At 36.4% G+C, this 26,558-nt stretch overlaps 1 protein-coding gene across 1 annotated transcript in view; it reads left to right on the top strand.

The window, feature by feature from the left end:
* The window catches only part of unc80 (unc80, NALCN channel complex subunit), a 1,843,891-nt gene that overhangs the window by 394,375 nt on the left and 1,422,958 nt on the right, over window positions 1-26,558 (top strand). Inside the window, exons 15-16 of the mRNA XM_090378420.1 lie at window positions 5,631-5,821; window positions 20,436-20,584. Of these exons, the coding sequence (XP_090234546.1) occupies window positions 5,631-5,821; window positions 20,436-20,584 (340 nt within the window). The remainder of the gene's footprint in view (window positions 1-5,630; window positions 5,822-20,435; window positions 20,585-26,558) is intronic.

Genomic DNA, 26,558 nt, shown 5'->3' with positions numbered 1-26,558 from the left:
GTGATAAAGCCCAAGAAACCTATAGGGAAACAGAAATCCAAAGAAGAAAAAATTAGTCAAGAAACACTTGTCATGATGAACCGAAGACGACAAATGAAGAGCAAGAAAAACACTGACAGGGAGAAAATTGAGTATACTGAGTTATGCAAAGCCATTAGAAAGAGACTCAGAGAGGACATAAGAAGATTTAACACAAGAAAAGTAGAACAAGCATTAAGGGAAAACAAAGGATTTAAATCAGCAGCCATGAGCAGTAATACAGAAAGACAAATGATACTGAAACTGAAGAATAGCGATGGCTGAAGAACAGCAGAGAAGGCATAATTCAAATAGCAGAAGACTACTATAGAGAATTATACAAGGAGCGAGGGAATTATACCAGCAGTGGGGAAGATGGATTGCAAAGTAGCAACACATACGACATACACGATACTCTTCCTGATGAGGTAGAACATGCATTGAAGAAAATGAAGAATCGGAAAGCCCGGGGGAAGATGAAGTTACTGTAGAGTTGGTAAAATTGGGAGGAAGAAACATAACACAAAAACTGGCAAGGCTCTTCACAAAGTGCATTAGAAAAGGTGTGATGCCTAAGCAGTGGAATAATGCAATCATAGTTTTGCTGCATAAGAAAGGAGATAAATCAGAAATTGGAAATTATAGACCAATTAGCTTGTTATCCCACATCTACAAGTTGTTCACAAGGGTCATTACTAGCAGATTAAAAAGAATACTTGATGAGAATCAACCGAAAGAGCAAGCTGGCTTTAGGACAGGATTCTCAACTATGGATCACTTTCACGTAATATCACAGCTAATGGAGAAAACAAATGAATATAAAACACCATTATGCCACGCATTTGTGGATTATGAAAAGGCATTTGACTCCATACAGCATAAGGCAATGTTTCTAGCACTGGAAAGACAAGGCATAGATACCCCATATATTATGATTTTGAAGAAAATATATGAGAGTGCTACCTCCTTTATTAGACTAGACAAAGACAGTAGCAAATTTAAAATCGAGAAAGGAGTTCGACAAGGAGACACGATATCTCTGAAGCTGTTTACTGCTGCCCTTGAGGAAGCTTTCAGAAGATTAGACTTGTCGCAGAAAGGAGTCAATGTGAACGGAGAGTACCTAAACCATTTACGATTTGCAGATGACATTGTGGTCATAAGCCATGATCCCAAAGAATTAGGGGAACATCTTAATCAGTTATGCACAGTTAGTAAGGATTTTGGACTAAAGATGAATATGGCTAAAACAAAAGTAATGATGAACAAGTATGCCACGGAAAGGGAAATAATGATTGAAGGAGCAGTAATTGAAAAGGTGGAGTCATATACTTATCTGGGACAAGTTATTAGTTGTAATAATGATAAATGGCTGGAAGTCAAGAGAAGAATAAATTTTGGATGGATAGCAGTCAGGAAATATAGTCACATACTGAAGAGCAATATCCCAGTTTGTCTGAAACGTAAAATAATGAACCAATGTATACTCCCCACCATGACCTACGGAAGTGAAACTTGGGCACTCACCAAAAGAATGGAAGAGAAGCTGAGAACTACACAGCGAAGAATGGAACGAATTATATTGGGAATCAGACTGTTAGATAATAACAGAAACACATGGATTAGGCAGCAAACTCAAGTAAAGGTCATTCTTATCAAAACTAAAGAACTGAAATGGTCTTGGGCAGGACACATAGCTCGAAGACATGATGACAGATGGACTAAGAAAATAACAGAATGGTACCCAAGAGGAGCTAGAAGAAAACCTGGAAGACAAAGGCAGAGATGGATAGATGAAATTCATGAGTTTTTGGGTAGTAAATGGATGGCCAGTGCTCAAAACAGATGGAACTGGAAAATTGCTGGACAGACCTTCATCCTGCAGTGGATTGAAAATGGCTGATGATGATGATGATGATGTTTTTACACCTATATTATATAGATAATTATAACTCTTAAAAATATTATGCCCTGTTGCATTTAGTCTTACTTAAATATTATAACATGCATCTTTTGGCATCTCTCGTATTGTGGAATTATCTTCACAACCGGGTTGTCATGTTTGCAATACCAGGGTGCTTTCCCACCTACCGATGAAAGGCCAACAAGTGGGCACCACCATCTGGATGGTGGTGCCCACTGAGAATAAGTAACATAGTCTTCTCTATTAGTGAAGCATTACTTATTCGAGGTAGTGCAATGCGTGGTAACTTGTTGTGAAGGACGAGCACAAAAAATGATGCCCTATTGTAGTTTTTTCCTTTAAGAGTTGTCTATGGTGTTTTTACACCTATATTATATATTTAAATCCTTTAATATTTCAATTGTGATTTAGCCAGGTACAACTGGACTGATTCATAAATTGTTGCTACTTATTGCTATTCATTAACAGAGAGCAATAATAATAAAAATATTAATCATTCATCAATGCTAAATAAAAATAATGAAGCATTAGCATCAGTAGAGACATATGATGCAAGAAAGCAAACTTATACAGCATCAGCCAAAAAAAAAAAAAAAAAAAAAAACCCTTCCCATTTCACCCATCCATTTGCTCTAAATGTTTGTCTAGTTCTGCTTGAATTTATTTAAGCTGTTCACTTCTACAATGACGGATCGAAGTTTGTTCAAGAAATCAACCACCTGCTGGCTAAAGGCAAATTTCAGCACATCTATTTTATAACTTTCTTTCCTCAATTTGAATTTATGTCCCCTCAGGTTATTAATCTGAGCAAGAGGAAGAATCCTATCAGCATAATTCCCTCTGCTAACTTCTTGAAACACCAGCAAATGTTTCCTTTTCCTTTCGTGTATTTCTTCTTTATATGTTTTTAAATTAGCATTAGCATTAGCATTAGTAGAGGCATTTGATGCAAGAAAGCAAGCTTATGCAGCATCAGCCAAAAAAAAAAAAAAAAAAAAAGTAACATAAATAAATAAAAATAACCACTTCCACTTCACCCCTCTGTTCGTTCGAAATACCTGTCCAGCTGAGCCTTAAACTTATTTAGGCTATCAACTTCCACGACAAGGGATGGAAGTCTGTTCCACCCACCAACCACCCGCTGGCTAAAGGCAAATTTCCGCACATCTATCCTACATCTGTCTTTCCTCAATTTGAATTTATGCCCTCTCAGGTGATTTTTCTGAGCTAGAGGAAGAATCCCATCAGCATTGAGCATGCTCAAACCATTCAAGGCTTTGTACACCTCTATCAGATCACCCCGCTGGTGCCTAGTTTCCAGACACTGTAATTTGCAAAACTTAAGCCTTTCTTCGTAAGAGAACCCCTTTGTCCCATTCACCAATCTAGTTGCCCTTCTCTGTACTCGTTCCAGCAGCTCTACATCCTTCCTGAAATGAGGCCTCCAGGCCTGTATACAGTACTCTAGGTGTGGCCTGACCATTGCCTTATACAAGGGAATAATCACCTCCTTATCCCTGCTAGAAAAATTCCTATATATCATTGACAATACACCATGAGCTACTCTTGCAGCTCGTCTGCACTGCTCAGAGAACTTCATATCTGCCTGCACCACCACCCCCCAGGTCCCTTTCATTCTCTACCACTGTCAGTGTAGTACCACAGAGTTGATCCGAGTGGGTAAAGTACCTGCCCGGCAACCCAAAAGGTCGCGGGTTCGATTCCCGCCTCGGGCTTGGATCAAAGTACTGCAAAAACCTTGGAAGGTGCAATATGGCCACAGAAGCCGATGCGCCAATAACTACCAAATCAAAATCAAAATCACAGAGTTGATACGTTGCTCTGGGGTTGCTGTTTCCCATATGTAGTACTTTACATTTGTCAATGTTAAACTTCATTTGCCACCTCGAAGCCCATCTGCTCAACCTTTCCAAATCCTGTTGCAGCAGCATAGTGTCAGTAGTGTCCTTGACAACCCTGCCAACCTTCGTATCGTCTGCAAACTTGGACATTAAGCCTGATATACCATCATCAATATCATTTATAAATACAGAAAACAATAAAGGCCCCAATACTGAACCCTGAGGGACTCCACTAATAACATTAGTCCACGATGAGCAGTGTCCATTGATTACCACTCTCTGTCTTCTCCCCCTCAACCACCCCTTTATCCATAGCAGCAACTTGCCTCCAATGCCACACTGCTCCAATTTGTGCAGCAGTCTTCCATGTGCAACAGTATCAAAAGCCTTTCTAAGATCCAAGTATATAATATCAAAGTTATTCCCTGCATCCAGTTCTTTTGTGACTGCATCATAGTATCCAATCAAATTGGTCAGGCAAGACTTCCCCTTAACAAAACCATGCTGTGTCCTAGCTATAACTGAAGTCTTGTCTAGATGATCCTGCAGTGCTTCTTTAACCAGTGCCTCCATTAATTTTCCGGGAACAGAAGTTAAACTCACAGGTCTATAATTACTTGTGTCAGCCTTTGATCCCCCTTTGTGAATTGGGGTCACATTTGCACATCTCCAGTCAATGGGTACCTCCCCTGAGTCCAAGGAAGCTCTCATAATTATGGCTAAGGGTTTGCTTACCTCCTTTGCTGCCTCCTTTAATATAACTGGATAGATCCCATCCACCCCAGGTGCCTTTCTTGTGTTTATCTTCAACAATTTCTCCTTCACTTTGCTCTCAGTTATTACAAGATTCTCTAGCTTACTGCTAGAGTTGAATACACCTCTGGCATTCCCCTCGCTGAATAACTCCTCATGTGTGAATGTCGATGCAAAATATTCATTTAGTTTGTTAGCTACCCGAGCAGGGTCATCAACAGTTGACCCATCGATCTCAAGTGGACCAATCTGATTCATCCCCTTCCTTCTAGATAAATAAATAAATATTTATTTTATTTCTCCAAAAATTTCATACTGCTCATGGTAACAGATGTCACGATTTCAAGGTCCAGGGGAAGATCATCCCGAGTTAGTCAGTCATTCATCCCGCTCAAAACATAGTCCTGGTCATTTTGGCACCAGTTGTTACGATGCTTACCAGTGGAGGGAGCCTAGGTGTTCCTAATATTTTTCATCATCAAGTAGCTATGCTGTTTTTAGGCACCATTGTCTCTAACTCCCCTTAATGTGTTTGTCTAGTGGCAATATAGGACACGGCCTCATATATCCTGGCCCCCCCTCAAAAATAGCTTTCTATGAGGAGTGCAATTTGGGCACTCCTCATAGTAACAACTCCATTATTTTTCCCAGAACAGAAGTTAAGCTAACAGGTCTGTAATTACTTGTGTCATCCTCTGATCTCCCTTTATGAATTGGGGATTCATTTGCACAGGGGGGCCTCCCCTGAGTCCAAGCCACTACACCACATCGTAGGAACTAGCACGAATCTTGAAATTTATTCATGTGTACAATAGCCTTTTAATATTCCTATACCTTTTCTTTCAGAGCATATTAACAGGAGTAATATGACATTAGCAGCTCTTACATCATCAAACCTCAATCTCAACAGCAGTGTCTTCATAAACATTATTTTTATTATTTTAAATTTTAAGGATAAAATGTGCTGGATGTTTGTTTTGATTTTTATTTATTTATTTATTTTTTTTAAATCAATTACAAAATTAACTTAACTAAAATTCATTAAGTCCATCATAATTATTTATTTTGTTTAGGTCAGAAAAGAACAAGTACTGGTGTAGTTCATGAAGCTTGTTACAGAAATGGTTATTCAAATAATTTTGGTGTTGGATATGGTGATACTGGAAGTAAAGGAACAGAAAAGATAGTAGTGTCATATACCTTTAAATCTTTCTTAACAAGATTAGTTACATCACAAAAAGAACTAAAGAATCAAGAAAATATGGTAATGCTTTGAATCATCTTATCTTCTCTTATCTCATATTATCTCCTCTCATCTCATCTCATATCATCTCAACTCATCTCACGTGCTGAAACAATACACCACATTTAATGCTATGGTTGCTATTCATTTATCTTAAATTTTCATAACTTATAAGGATTGTTTAGTTGAAATCATTGTTTCTTTTAGAATGAATGAAGAGACTTTTTTTGGTCAGGCAGCTCATAAATTATACAGCACTAATTCCTCATTTTGCAAAATCATGCTTTCTTTGAAAGTCATTCCTTAATTGAAAATTTATTAAATTAAAATGAATTTCCCTTTAATTTAAAGGTAGTGATTAAGGATATAGTGATCTGAGACAGTCCTACCCAAATAAATAATAGTACTGGAGAGTATACAGGCAGTTCTTGCTTTACGATTTCCCGGGTTTACCAGTTTTTTTTTTTTTTTTTTTTCAAAGTAATTTTAGAAAATCGAAAATATGAACATTAATTGCAAAAAATTAATGTTAAACATTCATAAATACCACATTTCAAACAACGTGCATAGCTATACAATACAATGCACTCAGCTTTACGATATTATTCTATTCCAGAGACACCATCATATCATAATGTGAACCCAATAACACATTGTTTTTTGGTAATTCGTTCCACGACCTTGGAAGTTGAAATTTTCGCTATATAACTCTCTAAAAGGTTGTTTTTATAGTGTAAAATGTATTAGTTATCAATTCAAATCACTAAAATGCACTACACTTTCATCGTTATCATATGTTCTGTTATAAGAACCAATTTTGAATGGCTTTGTGATATTTACTAAAGCATATTTCTGGAGATCACAACCATAAAACAATAAAAACAATTTGCACTTTCCAGTTTATTGGGCTTTTCTGTTACTGAAAGCAATTATAAACTGGTAGTAAACTCAATGTTATTGCATTTGCAATAACATTGAGTTTAGAACCGTTATTATGTCGAAATGTGTTTCCCCTTTACTGAAATCATCGATTGCATAAAAAACATAAATAAATTTTCAGAATCGTTTCTTCATTCCTTTTTTTTTTTTTTTAAGCTTCATAAACTTGTTAGTTGCAATTTGTGCGTTCCGTTAAAAAATGCTTTTGCATCTATTGAAATTTATAAAGAAAATAGAAGATTATCTTGGAAACAAATGCCCCTTGAAGCATTTCTGAAGAAGACTCCTTGTGCAACAAACGAAGGACTACCAAGCCAATAATAAGTGATCAACAAGTGTGCATTTAGTCGATGATGAAGAATTAACATTCTTTAAAGTTTAAGTCATAAATATTTTATTTATTATTATAATTTGCTTGATTTTACAGGCTGCTTTTTAATTTCTTTGGATAAATCAGTTATTGTTTAAACAAAAACTAATCAGCTAACTAATTTCATTTTTGATAACGTAACCCCTATTTTTAACATCATGTCTATGGGAAATAAATTCCCGCTTTACGAGCGCACACTAGGAATGAATTAACTCGTAAAGTCGAGAACTACCTGTATATATATGTGTGTGTGTGTGTGTGTGTGTGTGTGTGTGTGTGTGTGTGTGTGTGTGTGTGTGTGTGTGTGTGTGTGTGTGTTTATTATAATGAAAGATAATTTTAAATGAACACTAAGAAATTAAAAGGTATATACAGTATAAAAGAAACAAGAAACAGAATGATGATGATTCAGCCGACTGGGCTAGCCGGGTGGGTAAAGTGCCTGTCTGGGAACCCAAAGGTCGCAGGTTCAAATCCTGCCTCGGGCTTGGATAAAAGTACTGCAAAAACCTTGGGAGGTGCATTATGGCCACAGAAGCCGATGTGCCAACAACTACCAAAAAAAAAAAAAAAAAAAAAAAAAAAAGATGGTGATTCATTTAGTTGAACATAATGGCTGGGATACTGAAGCCAAAATGAGAAGAGTTGCTAGATCCCTCAGTTTGAAGCAAGTATTGAGTGACATCTACTTAGCTTGCTGTTCCTTCAATTTGTGGAGCTTCCTATAGCAATGAAGGACACCTTCAGTTTTATTCTGCCACTGTTTAGGGTGCATTCTACCTTCAAGTCATCTTCTTTGAGGCGCTTACATAGCCAGGTGGGCAGGAGCAGCAGTGCTTAGCACACGCTTCTTGATCAGACTGGGGTTTGAGCCCATGACCATTAAATACGGAGGATGCAGAAAGGTCAGGAAATGAGCAATATGGCCTTAGTTGCTAATGCTCCTAAAAACCAAATAACAACAACAAAAATCTTCTTTGAAAATTAATGTCAAAAGAAATCATGTAAGAGAAAGTGGCCACTTGAAACAAAATTCCCCTTGTCAACATAAGAACATCTTTCAATAAGAGGCTTTTGTTTTTCACCATTGACAGTGAGACCTATCTTATTAACCTCATTATCCTTTGATACTCTGATCTTATTAACCTCATTATCCTTTGTTACTCTTATCTTATTAACCTCATTATCCTTTGTTACTCTGATCTTACTAACCTCATTATCCTTTAATACTCTGACACTGTGTGGTTTGCATAAGGATTCAGGATATTTGCTATAGTCAACATGTATTTGCTTTGTGTGTTATCATTGTATATAGAAAAGGTGGACCCATTTTTCAAATGCATTAACCCAAAAATTTTTTAACATTTTTGTTGCCACCTAAATTTCAGATAATCCATTCAATGTGCCATAATTTTTGGAATGTTGAAAAAAAAAAAATCAACATTCTGACATCCCTAGCATTCTGAAAATTATTTGTAAATAATGATTGAAAATTAAAACTTTGGAATTCATTGCTAAAAGCAAAGACTTACTTTTGTGCTGTGCTATAAATCAGAGGAAATCTTAAAATTACAGGCAACCCCCATGTAACAAGGTACTTCTACAACACAGTTTCGCTCTAACACGATTGATAAATTGTTGCAATCCTTGCACAACACATTACTTCTACAACAAGGTTTCGCTCTAACATGATTGATAAATTGCGGAAATCCTTGCACAACACGGTACTTCTACAACAAGGTTTCTCTCTAACATGATTGATAAATTGCGGCAATCCTTGCACAATACAGTACTTCTACAACAAGGTTTCGCTCTAACACAGTTTGAGAATTGCTAGAAATCTCACATTATATGGTATTTTTGAGCTTTTGTGCTGGGAAACCCCTGCTATTATGTTAGATGTAATTTTCGATGTTTCCATTTCTTTTTGTGAATCCCTGCTGTTGACTCGCAAGTCGTTATCGTCTTCATGATATTTTTCTAAAACACATTTCTGGAGGTCACTACCATAAAACAGTAAAAACACTTTGCACTTTCCAGTTTATTGGTCTTTTCTGTTAGTGTAATCAGTTAAAATGGAATGTAAACTCAATCTTTTTGCATTTGTTATAGTTTTGATAGCTGGAATTCTGTGGGTTTTCACGTTATTATTGTGAAATGTGTTTCTCCCCTTCCCTGAAATATTCAGTCATATAAAAAACATAAATAAATTTTCAGAAACTCATTACAATAAAAAAAAAAAAAAAAAAGTCAGTGAACAGAAATATCAATTAGTATGTACATATTATAGTACGTATTAATTAAGCTATATACGTAAGAGTAAATTTATTTTTATTTTGCTAACCGGAAAATATTCTTCTGATTTTCATGTATCATTTAAAGCGGAGGCCCACTATATTTTGTTGAAAGATCCCTGGGTTTAACTTGTGCTTGTTTGAGATCATAAAAAATAATTGTTACTGCGAAGAGTGCAGTTCGTGACTTTTAAAGAGAGCAGAAGGTACACGAAATCTACATGCTGCAGAAGAGATTGTGCTTAGCAGCGATGAAGAGGAAGTAAATTAAATGAATGTACATTATTTCACATATAAGTATCACAGTTTGTAAGGTAAGATGTTTGTTCAGTTACTGCTATTTAAGTTACTAATATTATAAAAATAAAGTTAAAATATTAAGTTATTACTACTATAAAAATTAAGTTTCCGATAGTTATAAAAAAATGGCATTTTTTCGGTTAGCTTTTGGAACGTAACCACCTTTTTGTACTAGTTCTTAGTTCTGCAACACGTGGTTTCACATTGCACGATATTTTGTAGGAACCAAACTACTGTGTTATACAAGGGTTAACTGTATATAAAACATTTATTCATGTACATAAACTAACATCAACACAAGCAAAGAACAAATAAAAGCAAACAACGACTTAGTGTAGTTGTTGTTTAACATATCCACAAAGAGATCTAAACCTCCCAAACACTTCCTAGTTCATTTCAAAAATATATGTGGTCTCAGTTCTAGCCTCAATGTTCATTTCCACTTACAGTCTGCCAAACCCCATGTACTTTTTCTGAGAGAATCTCAGTTATCGGTTGATTCAACCACTACTTATCTCAGTTGCCAAAATATTTGCTGTATGATTCCTTTCTCCTCAAAGGTGGAACTTGTGCATATGGCTGTTCCAATATTCCCTATCAGAGACGTGGTAAATCTTTCTACCTCACTGTGTCAAATTCATCTGTTGTCTCTACCATTCTCCCAACTCCACTAATCACTTGGAACTCTTTGACTTCCTCTCTTTGCAACTTGACTTTTTCCAATCCAACTTTCTTAACAGAGACGTAATTTTCCTTGGTGATTCCTTGGGCATTTACAATTACTAATGACCTCGCACAGATTGTTCATTTACCTACAAGAATAGTGGACAATCCTAACCATATAGCCAACATGCTTGATCTTTTTCTCACAAACAACCCTTCTAAGTACTCGGTCGAAATGGTTGATCCTTTAGGTACCTCAGATCACAGCTTGATGATTGTCTCTTCACCAATGGAGCCTTTATCTCATAGCTATTTCCAACCTCGTATTGTTTGGCATTACAGGAATGCAAAATGGATGATTTGCGCGATTTCTTTTCTTCATTTCCTTGGTCGGATTACTATTTCAAAACTTCAGATGTCAATGTTTCTCAGATCATGTCAGTGAAATTATTCTTATAGGAATGGAATCCTTTGTTCCACACACCACTTTAAAATCTCATCCTTTATCTAATCCTTGGTTTTCCAATAAATGTGCTAAGGCTGTTCAAGAGAAGAACGTTGCATATCGTAATTGGCTTGTTTCTAATTCTTCAGTTTCATTTTCTGCCTACACCAAAGCTCGCAACAATTGTAAAGCAGTTATTAATCAGTCCAAACTAGAGTTTGAACAGGCTAAGAGTAGAAAACTTGCTTCCTGCCCTAATGGTAGCTGAGCATTCTGGTCTCTTGCCAAAGCTATTGGCCACAACTTTTGCCTATTTCTGCTCACACCTCTGTAAAACCAGTTGGTTCTGTTGTCACTTCAGCCAAGGATAAAGCTGACCTGCTAGCTTCCCATTTTTCTTCCAACTCATGTATTAATGATCTTGGTAAAACACCTCCCACCATTCCCAACACGCTCCATTCAATGCCTCCTGTGGTCTTCTGTCAAGAGGACGTCAGAAGGATTTTGACGATTCTTGATGCTAAGAAAGCTCCAGATCCTGATGGTATTTCTCCATTTCTTTTCAAAACCTGTGCTCTTGAACTTACTCCTGCTCTTTGCTGCCATTTTTCAATTTCTTATTCCAAAGGTGTTTTTCCTTCTACTTGGAAATTTGCGCATATCCAACGAGTTCCTAAAAAGGGTGACAAATCCCTCCCATCCAATTATCGTCCCATTGCAATTGCTTCTACTCTTTCTAAAGTACTGGAGAAATCAATTAACCACCATCTCTTAAACTACCTAGAAACCTTCTGTCTGATCAACAATCGCCAGTGTGGATTCCGTCAGTGTCAATCCACTGGTGATATTCTGGCTTATGTTACCCATTTATGGGCAACTTTAATGGAAAGGTTTGGTGAAACACAAGCAGTTGCTCTTGACATCTCAAAGGCTTTCGATTGTGTTTGGCATAAAGGTCTTCTAAACAAACTTCTGTCTTGTGGTTTCCCAATTGTTTTTTGTAATTGGTTATCCAGTTTTCTCTCTGATTGCTCACTGAGGGTGATGGTAGATGGTTCTCTAGCTTCTAACTTCTCCCTTAATGCTGGTGTCCCCAGGTTCAGTTCTTTACCCCACTCTTTTCCTCTTCTATATTAATGACCTTCTTCCATTGACTGGAAATTCTATCCATAGTTTTGCTGATCATATCACATTGCATTGCACTTTCCATTTTGAGAAATCTTGCCCTGCTCAATCAGCCTCAACTTCTCAAATATCCGCTACCAATTCCTTAAATGCCGATCTCCAGGTAATTCTCCAGTCGGGCAAAGACAACTTAGTTGTTTTAAATCCTTCTAAATCTCCGTCTTTTCTTATATCTCGCAAAAAGGATTCTTCTGCTCCTATGCTTATCTTTGGTGACACTCTGATTTTTAGGCAAATGATATATATCTTTTGGGGATTACCCTGACTTGTAATCTCTCTTGGCACAAGCACATTACAAATATTTCTTCCTCTGCATCTAAAAAACTTGGTTTTCTCTTTTGCTCTTGGCGTTACTTTTCTTCAAACAGCTGTTCACTCTGTACAAATCGCAAATCCGCCCTGCCATGGAATATTGTTCCCTCATCTGGGGCGGTGTCCCCAAAACCTCTCTCAGGCTTCTAGATTCCATTCAGAAGAGGGCAGTTAGGTTATTTAATGACTCCTCTCTAACAGAGTCTCTCCACTCGCTGTCTCATAGATGTACTGTTTCTGCTGCATGAATTTTCTACAAATTCTTCCATGGCACTGTTCTTCTGAATTGGCTTCTATAATTCCCGCTCTCTCTTTCAAAACAGTCTGAACACCAGCCAAAATCAATTTACTGTCCAACTTACAACTCACAGAACCAACTCTTCATCTTGTTTATTCATGCAACTGCCATTTTCTGGAACAACCTTCATACGTATTTCATGAAAATTACAATCTACAGAAGTTCAAGTCTGATGTCAACAAATATCTTCTTTCCTCTTCTCAACTTCCAACCCAAGCATGGTACTATAGCTTCTGATACTTCTCGTGTTTGGGGTTTTCATAAAAAAAAAAAAAAAATCCTGCTTCTTTTTAGAACTCAAAAATTTGCATTTTAACTTTCTCAACTGAATCAACTTTCTCAACAGGTTCTTGGGACATTCTTTATGCAATTCTTCCAAACTCTCCTCCACACTCCATTCATTGTTTTTTGAATCACTTCATCTCAAGCACTTGAAATGTTGTAGATGGCAGTTTCAATGTTGTAGGATATCCAAAACTCCTTTAGGTTCCGTACATTTTCACCAGTGTTAATGGCTTTAATAGCTTGGGAAAAGGTGTTCCTTATTAATAAGCTTTAAATGTGGCAATAACACCTTTGTCCATTGGTTGGATCAGAAGTGTGGTGCTGTTTCATCTGTGTTAAAAACTTGTTGAGCAATATAACGCCCCTCTTCAATAATTTTAACACTAGTGATCTTTGATCTGCACTAGTGTTTGGAGGCATGTAAAAAAATTTTATGTGATTGTTCAAGCCTTCTAAGCTCACTTTGCTTGGATGCCGTGGTGCATTGTCCACGATCAGAATTGCTTTGTAATTAAGGTTATTTTTCGCACAATATCTTTCCACTGTGGGATAGAAGAATTCAGAGTACTAATCAACGAAAAGAAGCCTGGTTAGCCAAATTTTTTTATTAGCCTTCCAAATTACAGGTAGGTTTGATTTAGTGAAACCTTTAAGAGCTCTTGGATTTTTCCAAATGGTAAACTAAAAAGGCTTTTAATTTAAAATTCCCCTGCAACATTACCACTCAGCAACAAAGTCAACTGATTCTTTACTGCTTTGAAGCCTGGCATGTTTTTTTTTCTTCTTCTGGTACGAAACTTCTTTTAGGCATTCATTTCCAAAAAAAGTCCTGTTTCATCTGTGTTAAAAACTTGATGAGCAATATAACACCCCTCTTCAATAATTTTAACAAGTTCTTTTTTGAAAGTTTCGGCTCCTTCTTGATCTACACTTGTGGCTTCTCCCTGGATTGCTGTGTTGTGTAGGTTATAGTGCTTTTTAAATGTATCGAACCAGCCCTTACTAGCGTTAAATGGTTCCACATTTTTTTTTTTTCGAAGGGGCGCTTTCTTCAGATCTTATAAGCTAATCACTTTTTCTTTAATAATAATTGAACTTAATGGAATTTTGTGTTGGATATTATCTTCAATAAAATTATTTAGGGCCTCTCCATTTCAATCATAATAGCTGGCCTGGCCCTAGCCAATTTTAGTTGCCTTCAATGGAACAACTGTCTTTCCTGCTGCTGAAATTAATTCTTTGTTTTTTATAATTGTTCTTATAGTTGAACCTGCCAGTCCTAAATTATTGCACACATCCACTTGTCGACCAGAATTGATTCACTTGAAAACATCTAATTTAATTTTCAAACTTATTCTTTTTCTTACTGCGACCAGACGTTGTTGCTTTCTCATTCTTATCTGCCACTATTAACTCTTCGAAAATGTAATTGTGTTGCATTAATTATGATACTATGTTTGAGTAAACTGTCCGTTACGGACAATGTTTAACATTGTACTAAGTGATGACTAGACTTTGGATAAATGCACATAATGCAAATATTAAGCAATACTGCACATTCCTTATCTCCATCATTTTTTAAAAAGTTGATCTTGGAACTACATATCAAGTCACTGGGCTGCAATTAATTCAGCATGAGAGAAAATTTTGACATGGGAAAATGTTTTAAAGCTGTTGTGCTATTCATTCTCATGTTATCAACTACATGATGAAACATTTTCTTTAAACATGCCAAAAATTTATCTGTAAAATTTAATTCAAAAATTCAACCTGTACACTGGTAAGAGAGTGTTATAGTGAATTATTATAGCGTTATGGGGAGATACGGGTTATAATATAAGAACAGCGTAAAGCGACCCACATAATGAGGGCCTGTTGTATTGCAAAAATTTGCAGTATGTGCAGTGAAGTGAGGCGAAAGCAGTAACTTTTATATATTATTAGTTAAAGAATAATTAATTAATTGGTGAAATGTTAATTTACTATTTGCATTTAACTTCTGTTAATCACAGAAAATAGAAGAATTTAATTTAAGAAAAAAAAAATCGAACTGTTCCGTAAGTATTAGGCATTATAGTGCTTGGAGACCCAAGGTTTTTGCTGCACCATCCAAAAAATAACAATAATAAATAATAAAATAAAATAAACTGTTTGTTTGATCCCTCTTTGCAGGTGCTTAATTAGCTCTCCTTTGAATCTCATCAAGCTGTCAGCTTCAATCATCCACAGAGGCAACATATTCCAGTAATCACTAACTTGTTGTTGTTGTTATTTGGTTTTTTAGAAGCATTGGCGACTAAGGCCATATTGCTCCGGGAATATGCGGTGGTCATTCCCTGACGTTTCCGCATCCTCTGTATTTGGTGGTGACGGGCTCGAACCCCGGTCTAATCAAGAAACGTGTGCTAAGCACTGCTGCTCCTTCCCACCTGGCTACGGAGGCGCACTAACTTGTTGGCTGAAACAAAACTTCCTACAATTCAGTCTAAACCTCTTCACCTATAATTTGAATTTATGGTCCCTACTTCTGGAATGATTTATAGCAATGAAAATTTCACTCTCCTTCATTTTATTTTTCTTCTCAGAACTTTATTATACCTCAGTTAGGTCTCCTCTAAAGCATTCAGTTACTAAGCTGTTTAGCCTTCATATTCAAAGTCTTTCCTCATATTGGTGTCCTTTTGCCAATCTCACTAGATGTGTTGGCCACCCATCTTTGGACACTTTGAAGAAACTCAGTTTTTTTTTTAGGTGCAACCACTGTTACCTGAACAGAGCATTTCAAGTGCAGTCTTACAGTTGCCAAATACAGTGGGATTATGACTGCTCTGTCTCTACAAGCAAATGTGTGATAAATCATCAGAAGGATACCATGCCTTCTTTGATACCTGCCTTTGTTATTCATTGAACTTCATACCTCTGTCTATCAGTAGCATCATATTTAAAGAAGCAAATCTCTCTGAATTCTTTTTCTATTTAAAACAAATTCAAATGTATGACTGTTTCTGACTACTGTACAAGCAGTTCTTATATGTAAATTCAATTGATTTGGGAGTCGCAATATGGCCTAAGTTGCCCTTGCGCCATAAAACACCACAACAACAACAACATTGAACTTCATATTCAACCATATTGTATCTCCAAAATCGCTTTCTCTTCTACCATTTTTAATTCAGCTGCAGTTATTTTGTATAACCTGCCGTATTTCCCCATGTATAAGATGCACCTTTTTTCAAAAAATTTGGGGTCTAAAAACTGGGTGCGTCTTATACAGTGGTTGTAGATTTTTTTACTTATATTTCCTGCTTTTTCGTGCTTGTTGTTTTTGTTCTCATTGTTTCACACTTGTTATCGTTATCGGTATATTATGTTACGTTTTGCCACGTTCTGCCCAGAAATTGCTCAGAAAAGATTTTCGTACAGTGCTGAATTCAAGTTAAAAGTGATCCAGTTTGCAAAAGTGAATGGAAATCGTGCGTTTGGTCCTCCTCCAACTGAGAAAACAATCCAAGACTGGCTACGGGAAGAAGAAACCCTACTGAAAACACCACGGCAAAAGAAGGCCATGAAAGGCAAGTCAGCAAAATGGCCTGATTTAGAGAGCGAATTGAAGATATTAATTGAAGAGCAAAGGGCAATTGGAATTCCTGTGTCCTCAAAGTTGGTTCAGCATGAGGCAAGAAGAATTGCTGATGAAAAAGAAGTTACTGATTTCAAAGGAGGATACAATTGGTGCTTCAGGTTCATGAAACAGAATGGACTAAGCATGCATACATGCACCAGACTTGCCGAAAAGATGCCTGAAAGCTACTAGCAGAAGGTCCTTGAATTTCATCGTTTTGTTATTCAGTGTCGGAAAACATATCAGTTTGAGTTGGGACAGATTGCAAATATGGACAAAGTCCCCCTTCAATTCGATGTCCCAAGTAACAGAACTGTTGATAAGAAGGGGGTGAAAACTGTAACTGTGAAGACAAGTGGACATGAAAAGAGCCATTATACAGATGTTCTAGCTTGTTGTGCCGATGGAACCAAGCTGCCTTCTATGCTGATTTTCAAACGCAAAACAATGCCAAAAGAAGACATTCCTCAAGGAGTAATTTTTCATGTACATGATGAGGGTTGGATGGGATGAAGATCTGGTTTGAGAAAGTTTGGAGCAGGAGACCAGGTGGGCTCTTACACAAACCTGCCCTAATGGTGCTTGATCATTTCAGGAAATTCATAACAAAAAACACAAAGAAGATTGCTGCAGAGCAAAAAACAAAACTTGCTGTCATACCTGGAGGCTTGACATCCCAGCTCCAACCACTTGATGTTAGCATTAACAAACCCTTCAAAGCTGCCATGAGAAACGAATGGAACCAGTGGATGAAGACTTCTGGGGACAATTTGACACCAGCAGAAAGAGTGAAGAAACCAACTATAGGAGAAGTTTGTACCTGGGTGAAAAGATCCTGGGATAATATCAAGATTGAGATTGTTGTCAAGTCATTTAAGAAGTGTGGCATTTCAAATGCCATAGATGGAACTGAGGACAAGGCAATATATGAAGACAGTGATTCGTCATCAGACACAGAGGAAGACAAGTTAATGGATGGGAGTTTTGACATTGATGAGGAGTTGTATGAATTTTATGATGAATAAAACTTGAATTCAATAACTTTATGTAATATATTTTTTTTTCAAATTTCGGTCCCCAAAATTAAGGTGCGTTTTATACATGGGAGCGTCTTATACATGGGGAAATACGGTATTTTAAGGTTGCTGTTCCATCCCCAAGTGTAAGACCTTGTATTTTACTACATTAACACATTACTGCCGCTTTTTGGACCATTAGCATTAGTAGAGGCATATGATGCAAGAAAGCAGGCTTATGCAGCATCAGCCAAAAAAAAAAAAAAAACACTTCGACTTCTCACCCCTCCGTTCGTTTGAAATACCTGTCCAGCTGAGCCTTAAATTTATTTAGGCTATCAACTTCCACAACAAGGGATAGAAGTCTGTTCCACCAACCAACTACCAGCTGGCTAAAGGCAAATTTCTGCACGTCTATCCTACATCTGTCTTTCCTCAATTTGAATTTATGCCCTCTCAGGTGATTATTCTGAGCAAGAGGAAGAATCGCATCAGCATTGAGCATGCTCAAACCATTCAAGGCTTTATACACCTCTATCAGATCACCTCGCCGGTGCCTAGTCTCCAGACACTGTAATTTGCAAAACTTAAGCCTTTCTTCATAAGAGTACCCCTTTGTTCCATTCACTAATCTTGTTGCCCTTCTCTGTACTTGTCCAGCAGCTCCACATCCTTCTTGAAATGAGGCCTCCAGACCTGTATACAGTACTCAAGGTGTGGCCTGTCCATTGCCTTATACAAGGGAATAATCACCTTCTTATCCCTGCTAGAAAAATTCCTGTATATCATTGATAAGACACCATGAGCTACTCTTGCAGTCCGTCTACACTGCTCAGAGAACTTCATATCTGCCTGTACAATTACCCCCAGGTCCTTTTCATTCTCTACCACTGTCAGTGTAGTACCACAGAGTTGATACGTTGCTCTGGGGTGTTGCTGTTTCCCATATGTAGTACTTTACATTTGTCAATGTTAAACTTCATTTGCCACCTCTCAGCCCATCTGCTCAACCGTTCCACATCCTGTTGCAGCAGCATAGTGTCAGTAGTGCCCTTGACAACCTTTGTATTGTCTGAAAACTTGGACATTAAGCTTGATATACCATCATCAGTATCATTTTTAAATACAGAAAACAATAATGGACCCAACACTGAACCCTGAGGGACTCCACTAATAACATTAGTCCACGAAGAGCAGTGTCCATTGATTACCACTCTCTGTCTTCTCCCCCTCAACCACCCCTTTATCCATAGCAGCAATTTGCCTCCAATGCCACACTGCTCCAATTTGTGCAGCAGTGTTCCATGTGCAACAGTATCAAAAGCCTTTCTAAGATCCAAGTATATAATATCAAAATTATTCCCTGCATCCAATTCTTTTGTGACTCCATCATAGTATCCAGTTGAATTGGTCAGGCAAGACTTCCCCTTAAAAAAACCATGCTGTGTCCAAGCTATAACTGAAGTCTTGTCTAGATGATCCTGCAGTGCTTCTTTAAAGAGTGCCTCCATTAATTTTCCTGGAATAGAAGTTAAACTCACAGGTCTATGATTACTTGTGTCGGCCTGTGATCCTCCTTTGTGAATTGGGGTCACATTTGCATATCTCCAGTCTGTGAGTACCTCCCCTGAGTCCAAGGAAGCTCTCATAATTATGGCTAAGGTTTTGCTTACTTCCTTTGCTGCCTCCTTTAATAAAACTGGATAGATCCCAAAAGTGATTCCAAACCATTTCCAGCTTATACATTAACCTTTCATATGTGACTTAGTCAAATGCTTTCCTGGAATCTAAATAAACAGTCGTGAGTAACTCTGTCAAAGTAGCTGTCCAGATTGGTTTAGATATGATTTTTTTCCCATTTAAATTCCATTTATATCTAAATGATCCTGTACTGCAATCTTGATCATTGCTTCTATGAGTTTGCTTATCACTGAAGTCAGACTGTGCTTTTGGTAGTTACCTATGTCACTCTTAAACGTCTTTTAGGTATTGATGTTTTATATATTACCTTATCACTGGAATCAAAAGCAATTCCCCTATTTAGGGGAATTTCTTTTGATTCCAGTGATGCTTAATTAACTTTAATGGTTCCTTCACCCTTGCTGCCTCCTTCAAAATTACTGGGTATGTGCCATCAACCTGAAGGAGCTTTATTTTTCCTTAGGCCTGAAAGTTTCTTGAAATAAAAGTGTTTCTAATCTGAAATTTGCTAATCTGTTGATTTCATACTTTCCAACTCCACTTACACAGTTTCTCCTCACTGTGAAGAATCTTTCTTCTGTTTGAGTTTGAGTTCGAGTTGTTTGGTTTTTAGGAGCATTAGCAACTAAGGCCATATTGCTCCGGGGATATGCGGTGGTCATTCCCTGACGTTTCCGCATCCTCCATATTTGGTAGTCACGGACTCGAACCCCGCTCTAATCAAGAAGCATGCACTATGCACTGCTGCTCCTGCCCACCTGGCTACGGAGGCACCTCTTTCTTCTGTAAATATTGATGCATGGAACCTGCTCAATTCATCTGCAATATCGGTCAGATTATTTAAGATTTTCCTTTACCCAGTGCAGCTTTGTGTTTAATCTCAGTCTGCAAAGAGACCAACTAACATGTGATAGTGTGCAATTTACAAAAGGAAACAATACATGATTTTCTGAATTACTTTCTTGGTAACCCAACTCATTCAACTTTTAATTTTTTCATTTCTTTTCTTTTGGTTTTTTTTCCCTTTTTTATTTATTATGTTGATTTTATTATTATTTTTTTTACAATATTTACTCCACTACTTTAGTTAAATTTTCTTTTCATTTGTCATCAGATAATTATTTAAATTATTAATTTTAGAAGAATTACATGATGTAACAATATCTTGTGAGCAATATCAGTTTTAGTTTCATATTTGTTTTTAGGCTCTTTATTGTGACATTCGTCAATTAATGAATTACTTAAGAGAGAACCATGGTGGAGTTTTCCGCCGTATTGCCCTTGGTGGACTGATTGATAGTGCTGATCGACCACATAAAAGGGAAAGAAATGGTTTATCAACAAGACTAGTGAGGTATGTATGGTTTTAATACAGTGTTTTTTTTTTTATTTTGACTGACAGCAGATGTACTGGAGGCAAACATCGTTAACATATTTTTGACTGTGGAATAAGTGGAAGGAACAAACATCTCATGAATGTGTACAGAAAGATTTCTGTTACGGCAGAGACACTGACAGATGTGGTTTGATTGGATTTGAAGTGATGACATTGTGATACAGCTCTTAATGAGATCCATATGGTAGTTATCCAGTATTGGAAGTGCCCGATTGCAAAAGGCAAAATATTGATTACAGAGGGAAGAATAATGAACTGGTATATATGGAATAATTAGCAAACAATCTGAAATGAGTGATGTTTTTTTGGTACTGGGAATTTTCATTAAAAAAAAAAAAAAAGCTTGATTGAGTTTTAAGTTTTAAGTGGGTAATGCTTACTGCGTGCACAAAGCAGAGTAGAATTAAATCTTCACAAAATTCCTTAAGTGGTTATAGATAACTAGGAAACAACCTTCTTTCATAGCTAGTAACAAGTGATCATATCTGTTATTTCTTCCAATTTATTTGAAAGTTTTCTGATGATCAGACATCTCTATAATTGCTATAATTGCTTAAGAAACCACAGTCAACTTCTGCTGTCATTGTTTTGTATCTGAACATTCGAATTTTGCTGCCATTTTTATAGTATTGAGTGCATGGCATAGGGGAATTCTGGTGTTTTAATTGGCAATTAGATCACACAAAAGTTTGAATCACACAGGTTGGCATTACATAAATTTATTAAGTATTATCTATTACTTAAATCTGTTACTTAGAACTTACAAACATAATGGTATAGTGTAATATCTATAAGGTAAACTTGAGAGAAGCTACAAAATACATATAACTCTTGATAGGAGATATGAAATTCATATACTGTAAGCTCGATAATATAACACATACAATGTAAGCATGATATTACAATATATATATATATATATATATATATATATATATTTAATAACATAACATTATTACATAATATGTATTATTGCTGCATAACCAATGCATAGTTTTATTACTGCATTAGGATATTAGTTTAGTGTAGTATTTTTAATTAAATTGAATTTGAACAGAAATCATGCCTCAGACCAGAGCAGGAAAGCAAAAGGCTCAAAGTAGTGCGAGTGCTGTGGCTTGGGGGAAAACTGGGGGCTGTCCTCCAAATTATGCAGCCTTATGAAATGTTTTGCTTGTTTGATGTTTGCAGTTCCATCTGGAACAGGACATCATATTACCAAGAGGGATGTTTTAGTGTGCATGTGTGTGCATACATGCAGATGTAAATAGGATATTAGGCACCAACTCAGCATTGTTATGGATCTTTATGAGAGCTTAAAGAACAGGGGAGATGCCCTTGAAGGAATTAAATTGGATGCCTCATCAAGCTCTCAGCTGCCCACTTCAACACCAGAGCTTGCACTTGAGCATTAGGTAACGTAGTGGCAACCACAAAGGTAGAATTCACTAGTTTCACAGGAGCTAGTTATTATTGGTGACTTGTTTGTCAGGGTAAACAGGAAATAAGTTATGCAAAAAGGATAGGTGGAATAGGACTAGGGTATTATTATTGTTGTTGCTCTTTGGGGGATGGGGATGTTAAGTACAAGGAAGAAAAAAACAAGGGAAAACCAAATTAAAACACTATTAGAACAGATAGATGGTACAAACAAACAATATGAGGCTGCAAATAGGTTTTCCAAAGCTGTATTAGATCTCAACAGATATAATTTACATTATTGCCACGCTTCCTTTACTAAACAAGATAGTCTTCCTCAGATAGTAAACGCTTGCGTAGTCTTAACTCCACAATATACTGAGATTCTTAAGATTATAGAACAGTTAAAGAACAAGAAATCTTATGTACTGGACAGTATTCAGTAACCAAAGTAAAGAGAAACAAAGAGCAGTTCTCTGCTCTCTTGGTGGAGTTTATAGCACGGATGTTAGAGTCGGAAAGCTATCCTACAAATTTACTTTCTTTTAAGATAATTCCTATATATAAAAAGGGACCACCAGATGACTTTTGCAATTACAGACCAGTAACAATATAGTCAGTTATTAATAAGATAATAGAAAATTATATATTTTCCCATATAAGCAAATACTTACATCAATATGGGCTGTTAAAAAACCCTCTATTTTCATATCAGAAGGGAAAGTGCACACAGACATTATTAGAGAACTTAGTAGATTCTTTTAACTTACATTTAAACAACAATAACTTCATAATGATTTTATTTATAGATTAGACCAAAGCATATGACTTAATTGATAACCCAATATTGCAACAGAAATTACAGAAATATGGTATTAGGGGAAGAATCAGTCAACTCTTAGCAAGTTATTTAACCAAAAGAAAAATAACAGTAGAAGTAGAGAATACAAAGGGAAAATCATACAATGTAAAGAGAGGAGTACCTCAGTGGACTCATGCAGGGCCAATCATGTTCAACATCTATATAAATGACATATTCGAAGAAGGTGCCTCCGTAGCCAGGTGGGAAGGAGCAGCAGTGCATAGCACACGCTTCTTGATTATACTGGGGTTCGAGCCCATCACCACCAAATACGGAGGATGCGGAAAGGTCAGGGAATGACCACCGCATATCCCGGAGCAATATGGCCTTAGTTGCTAATGCTCCTAAAAACCAATAAATAATTCCTTTTTAAAAATTTATGCAGATGATATAATCTTATATACAATAGGAAAGAACCTGACAAAAATGGCAAAAGATTTACAGCAGGATGTAATACATTTACAAACTTGGTTGCATGATAATGAATAAGCACTCAGCTTTGAAAAGACAAAATTTTTGGTAATTAGACCTCCTCATCAAACCTTGGACATTCATCCCTCTATTAAATTACACAAACACAAATGCCTACATGATCAGAATTTCCATAATTGCAAATGTCTAACCGTGGAAGAAGTTTCAAATCATTCTTACCTTGGGTTATGGATTGACTACAGTCTAAGTTGGGCAATGCATATAACAAATTTGTACAAGAAAATGAGATTTTATGTGTACTTTTTTACTACATTAAGAATAAATTAAATCTAAGAACAAAAGTAACCTTATATTATGCATTAGTGGACTCACAACTCAATTATTTAGTAAATGTATGGGCAAGAGCAAATATAATGGAAATAACAATAATAAACAGCTTAATTAGCAAGATTCTGAAACTTTTAATGGGGACAAACTCTTGGAATGACCTGAATAAGAGAAAGCAATCCTTGTTGAAATATAAAATATGATATCTAGTTCAAAAACTGAAGTTAAATCTATTCTTGAAAAATCTTAACACTATTTTTGAAGAATCGAATCTACAAAGGAATGTCTCACTTAATTTAAGGAACCCAAAAGCAATTGTTCTGCCACACCCTAGGGTACTAAATAGATTTGGAAATAGGCATACAATGAATATAATAAACAGCATGTTGATTAGTGTTGATTTCAAGCTCAGGAGAAGTTATCCTATCTCCAAATTAAAATTCCTAATAAGAAAATTTTTGATACACAATGATACAATAGATTAGAATAGATATGCAGAAAATTACTATCTCTCGTTGCAGTGTGGAATGTACTATGTATAGTTACATCATTTTCTTTTCTGTAAGATAACAAATTGTATGCAAAAACTATTGTAAATGAAGAATTACAACTTGTTGTCAAGAAATTTACTTTTCTTAATAATTTCATTTATTGTAAACAAATTCTCTTGATAAAATTGTATTGTATTTTATTATTATTATTATTATTATTGTTATGATGATGGTGATGATGCAAGAAAGCCTGAGGCTTATGCTGGCAAAAAAAAAAAAAAAAACACAGGCAAAAAAAAAATTCTGAATTACCCTGAGGGAGAGAGAGAGAGAGAGAGAGAGAGTGAGAGACAGTGAGAGAGAGAGAGAGAGAGAGAGAGAGAGAGAGAGAGAGAGAGAGAGAGAGAGAGAGAGAGAGAGAGAGAGAGAGAGAATCACCAAGAAAGAGAAGAATGATGATATCCAGCTCAGGACCCTGGGTGTGCCAAGCCCATACTCACTAGATGTGAGCCCCTGGGGTATATCTGACTGGGGCAAAAGTTAATGATGTTGTAGAGCAGATATCCTCTTTTAAGGACACAAAAGGTGATATGTTGTACATGTTGGCACTAATAACATTAAGAGTAGGAGATCAGCTGACTTACTTAACAAGTACAGAGAAATATTGAGGAAAAGTCACTAGTTAGAGTTGAATTTGAAAGTGTTTGCAATTCTGCTCAGGAACGACAGGAGGGAGTATATCATGAGAGCTTTGTCAATCAGTTCAGCCCTATAGAGATTGTGCAATGCTAACGGGGTAGAATTTTTTGCAGTGGGATCTGTGCTTGTTAAAAGAAAAGACGGTTTCTACAGGGATGGGATACACTTAACTAGAAATGGTGGAAGAATATTTGCTAATGCTATTGAGGCAGTGTTAGGTGGGTTGGAAAACTGCTAGCTTGGGAGGGGATATATGGACTAATAGATTAATAATAGCTGCAGGCAGAGGTGCAAGTGATTCTTTCACTTGTTCTATTGGTACATGCAGCAGACTGGAAAGCATGGTGTCAGTGATTTCAAGGCCTGCTGTGAGTCATCATAAAACAGCTAAATACGTGGGCTGTATTAGGATAACTAAGTATAAGAGAGCTACTGAGAGCTACACGGTCTCCTTAGCCGAGTGGTCAGGAGCGGGAGTGCAGTAGCACACGCTCTTTGAGTAGACCGGGGTTCAAGCCCCTGACTGCTGAATACGGTCAATCTGCCAACCTGCACTGGACCAGCGTGGCAGATTATGGTCCATTTCCCTCAGCAGGAATTGTTGAGGAGGCTTCCATCCTGCAGTGGGTTGATAATGGCTGCACTTTACTTTTTTTTTTTTTTCACTGAGAGCTACTAGCAGTGGGGTACACAGAAATGTATATTTCCGTGTACCCCATATTTCCATGCTACTCTTCAAGAAAAAAGTCAAATAGCAAAGATAAAATGCAATTTCTATAATAAAACCATAAAGAAACCCTTCAGAAACTATTGTAGTAAAAGTTTTGACTGTATTCAGGAAGGTAGAAAAAATTTCAGATTTTTAATCATCGATCAACACAGTTAATGAGGGAATGTTATTTTTAATGGTTACATATCAGGTTACCTGCCTCAACCACGGGGTAAGTGGTTTTTTTTTTTTTAAATGAAAATTACAAATGTTAAAAAGGTATTAAAATCTATAGTATTGTGCATGGGTATTAGCATTAGCATTAGTAGAGGCATTTGATGCAAGAAAGCAAGCTTATGCAGCATCAGCCACAAAAAAAAAAAATAATAATAAAAATTAAAAAAAAATTTAAAAAAAAATAATAAATAAATAAAAACTAACCACTTCCACTTCACCTCTCTGTTCATTCGAAATACCTGTCCAGCTGAGCCTTAAACTTATTTAGGCTATCAACTTCCACGACAAAGGATGGAAGTTTATTCGACCAACCAACCAACCACCCGCTGGCTAAAGGCAAATTTCCTCACATCTATGTAAATATTTAATATTTTAATAAATGTTTGTGAAAGAAGACAATTAATTTTGAGTACTTTGATTTTGTTGAGCATTGTGGATGTGTTATGTGATAGTTTAGTATATCATATCATGCCAACTTATGTGATTCATGTAAGTTGACAGGATATAATATACTCAACTATATCCAGGTGATGAACTACAAGGATTTTAGAATAGGTAGTACACTCTGTAATTGAATTGAACAAAATAATATAAATAAATAAAGCAAAGAACTTTAAAATACAGTGTATTGCATTTTTTTAAACAGTGTTAATAATTTACTCTTATAATAATTTACTTAATAATTTACTTTTTAACAGTGTTAATAATTTAATTTACTGTTAATAAATTAAATTATTAACACTAATAATTATTAGT

This window comes from Mastigoproctus giganteus, chromosome 7, assembly GCF_048544385.1.
Source record: "Mastigoproctus giganteus isolate SK-2022 chromosome 7, ASM4854438v1, whole genome shotgun sequence".
Lineage (NCBI taxonomy): Eukaryota > Metazoa > Arthropoda > Arachnida > Uropygi > Thelyphonidae > Mastigoproctus > Mastigoproctus giganteus.
The sequence above is the reverse complement of the archived record's forward strand: the minus strand, read 5'-3'. Positions and strand labels throughout refer to the sequence as shown.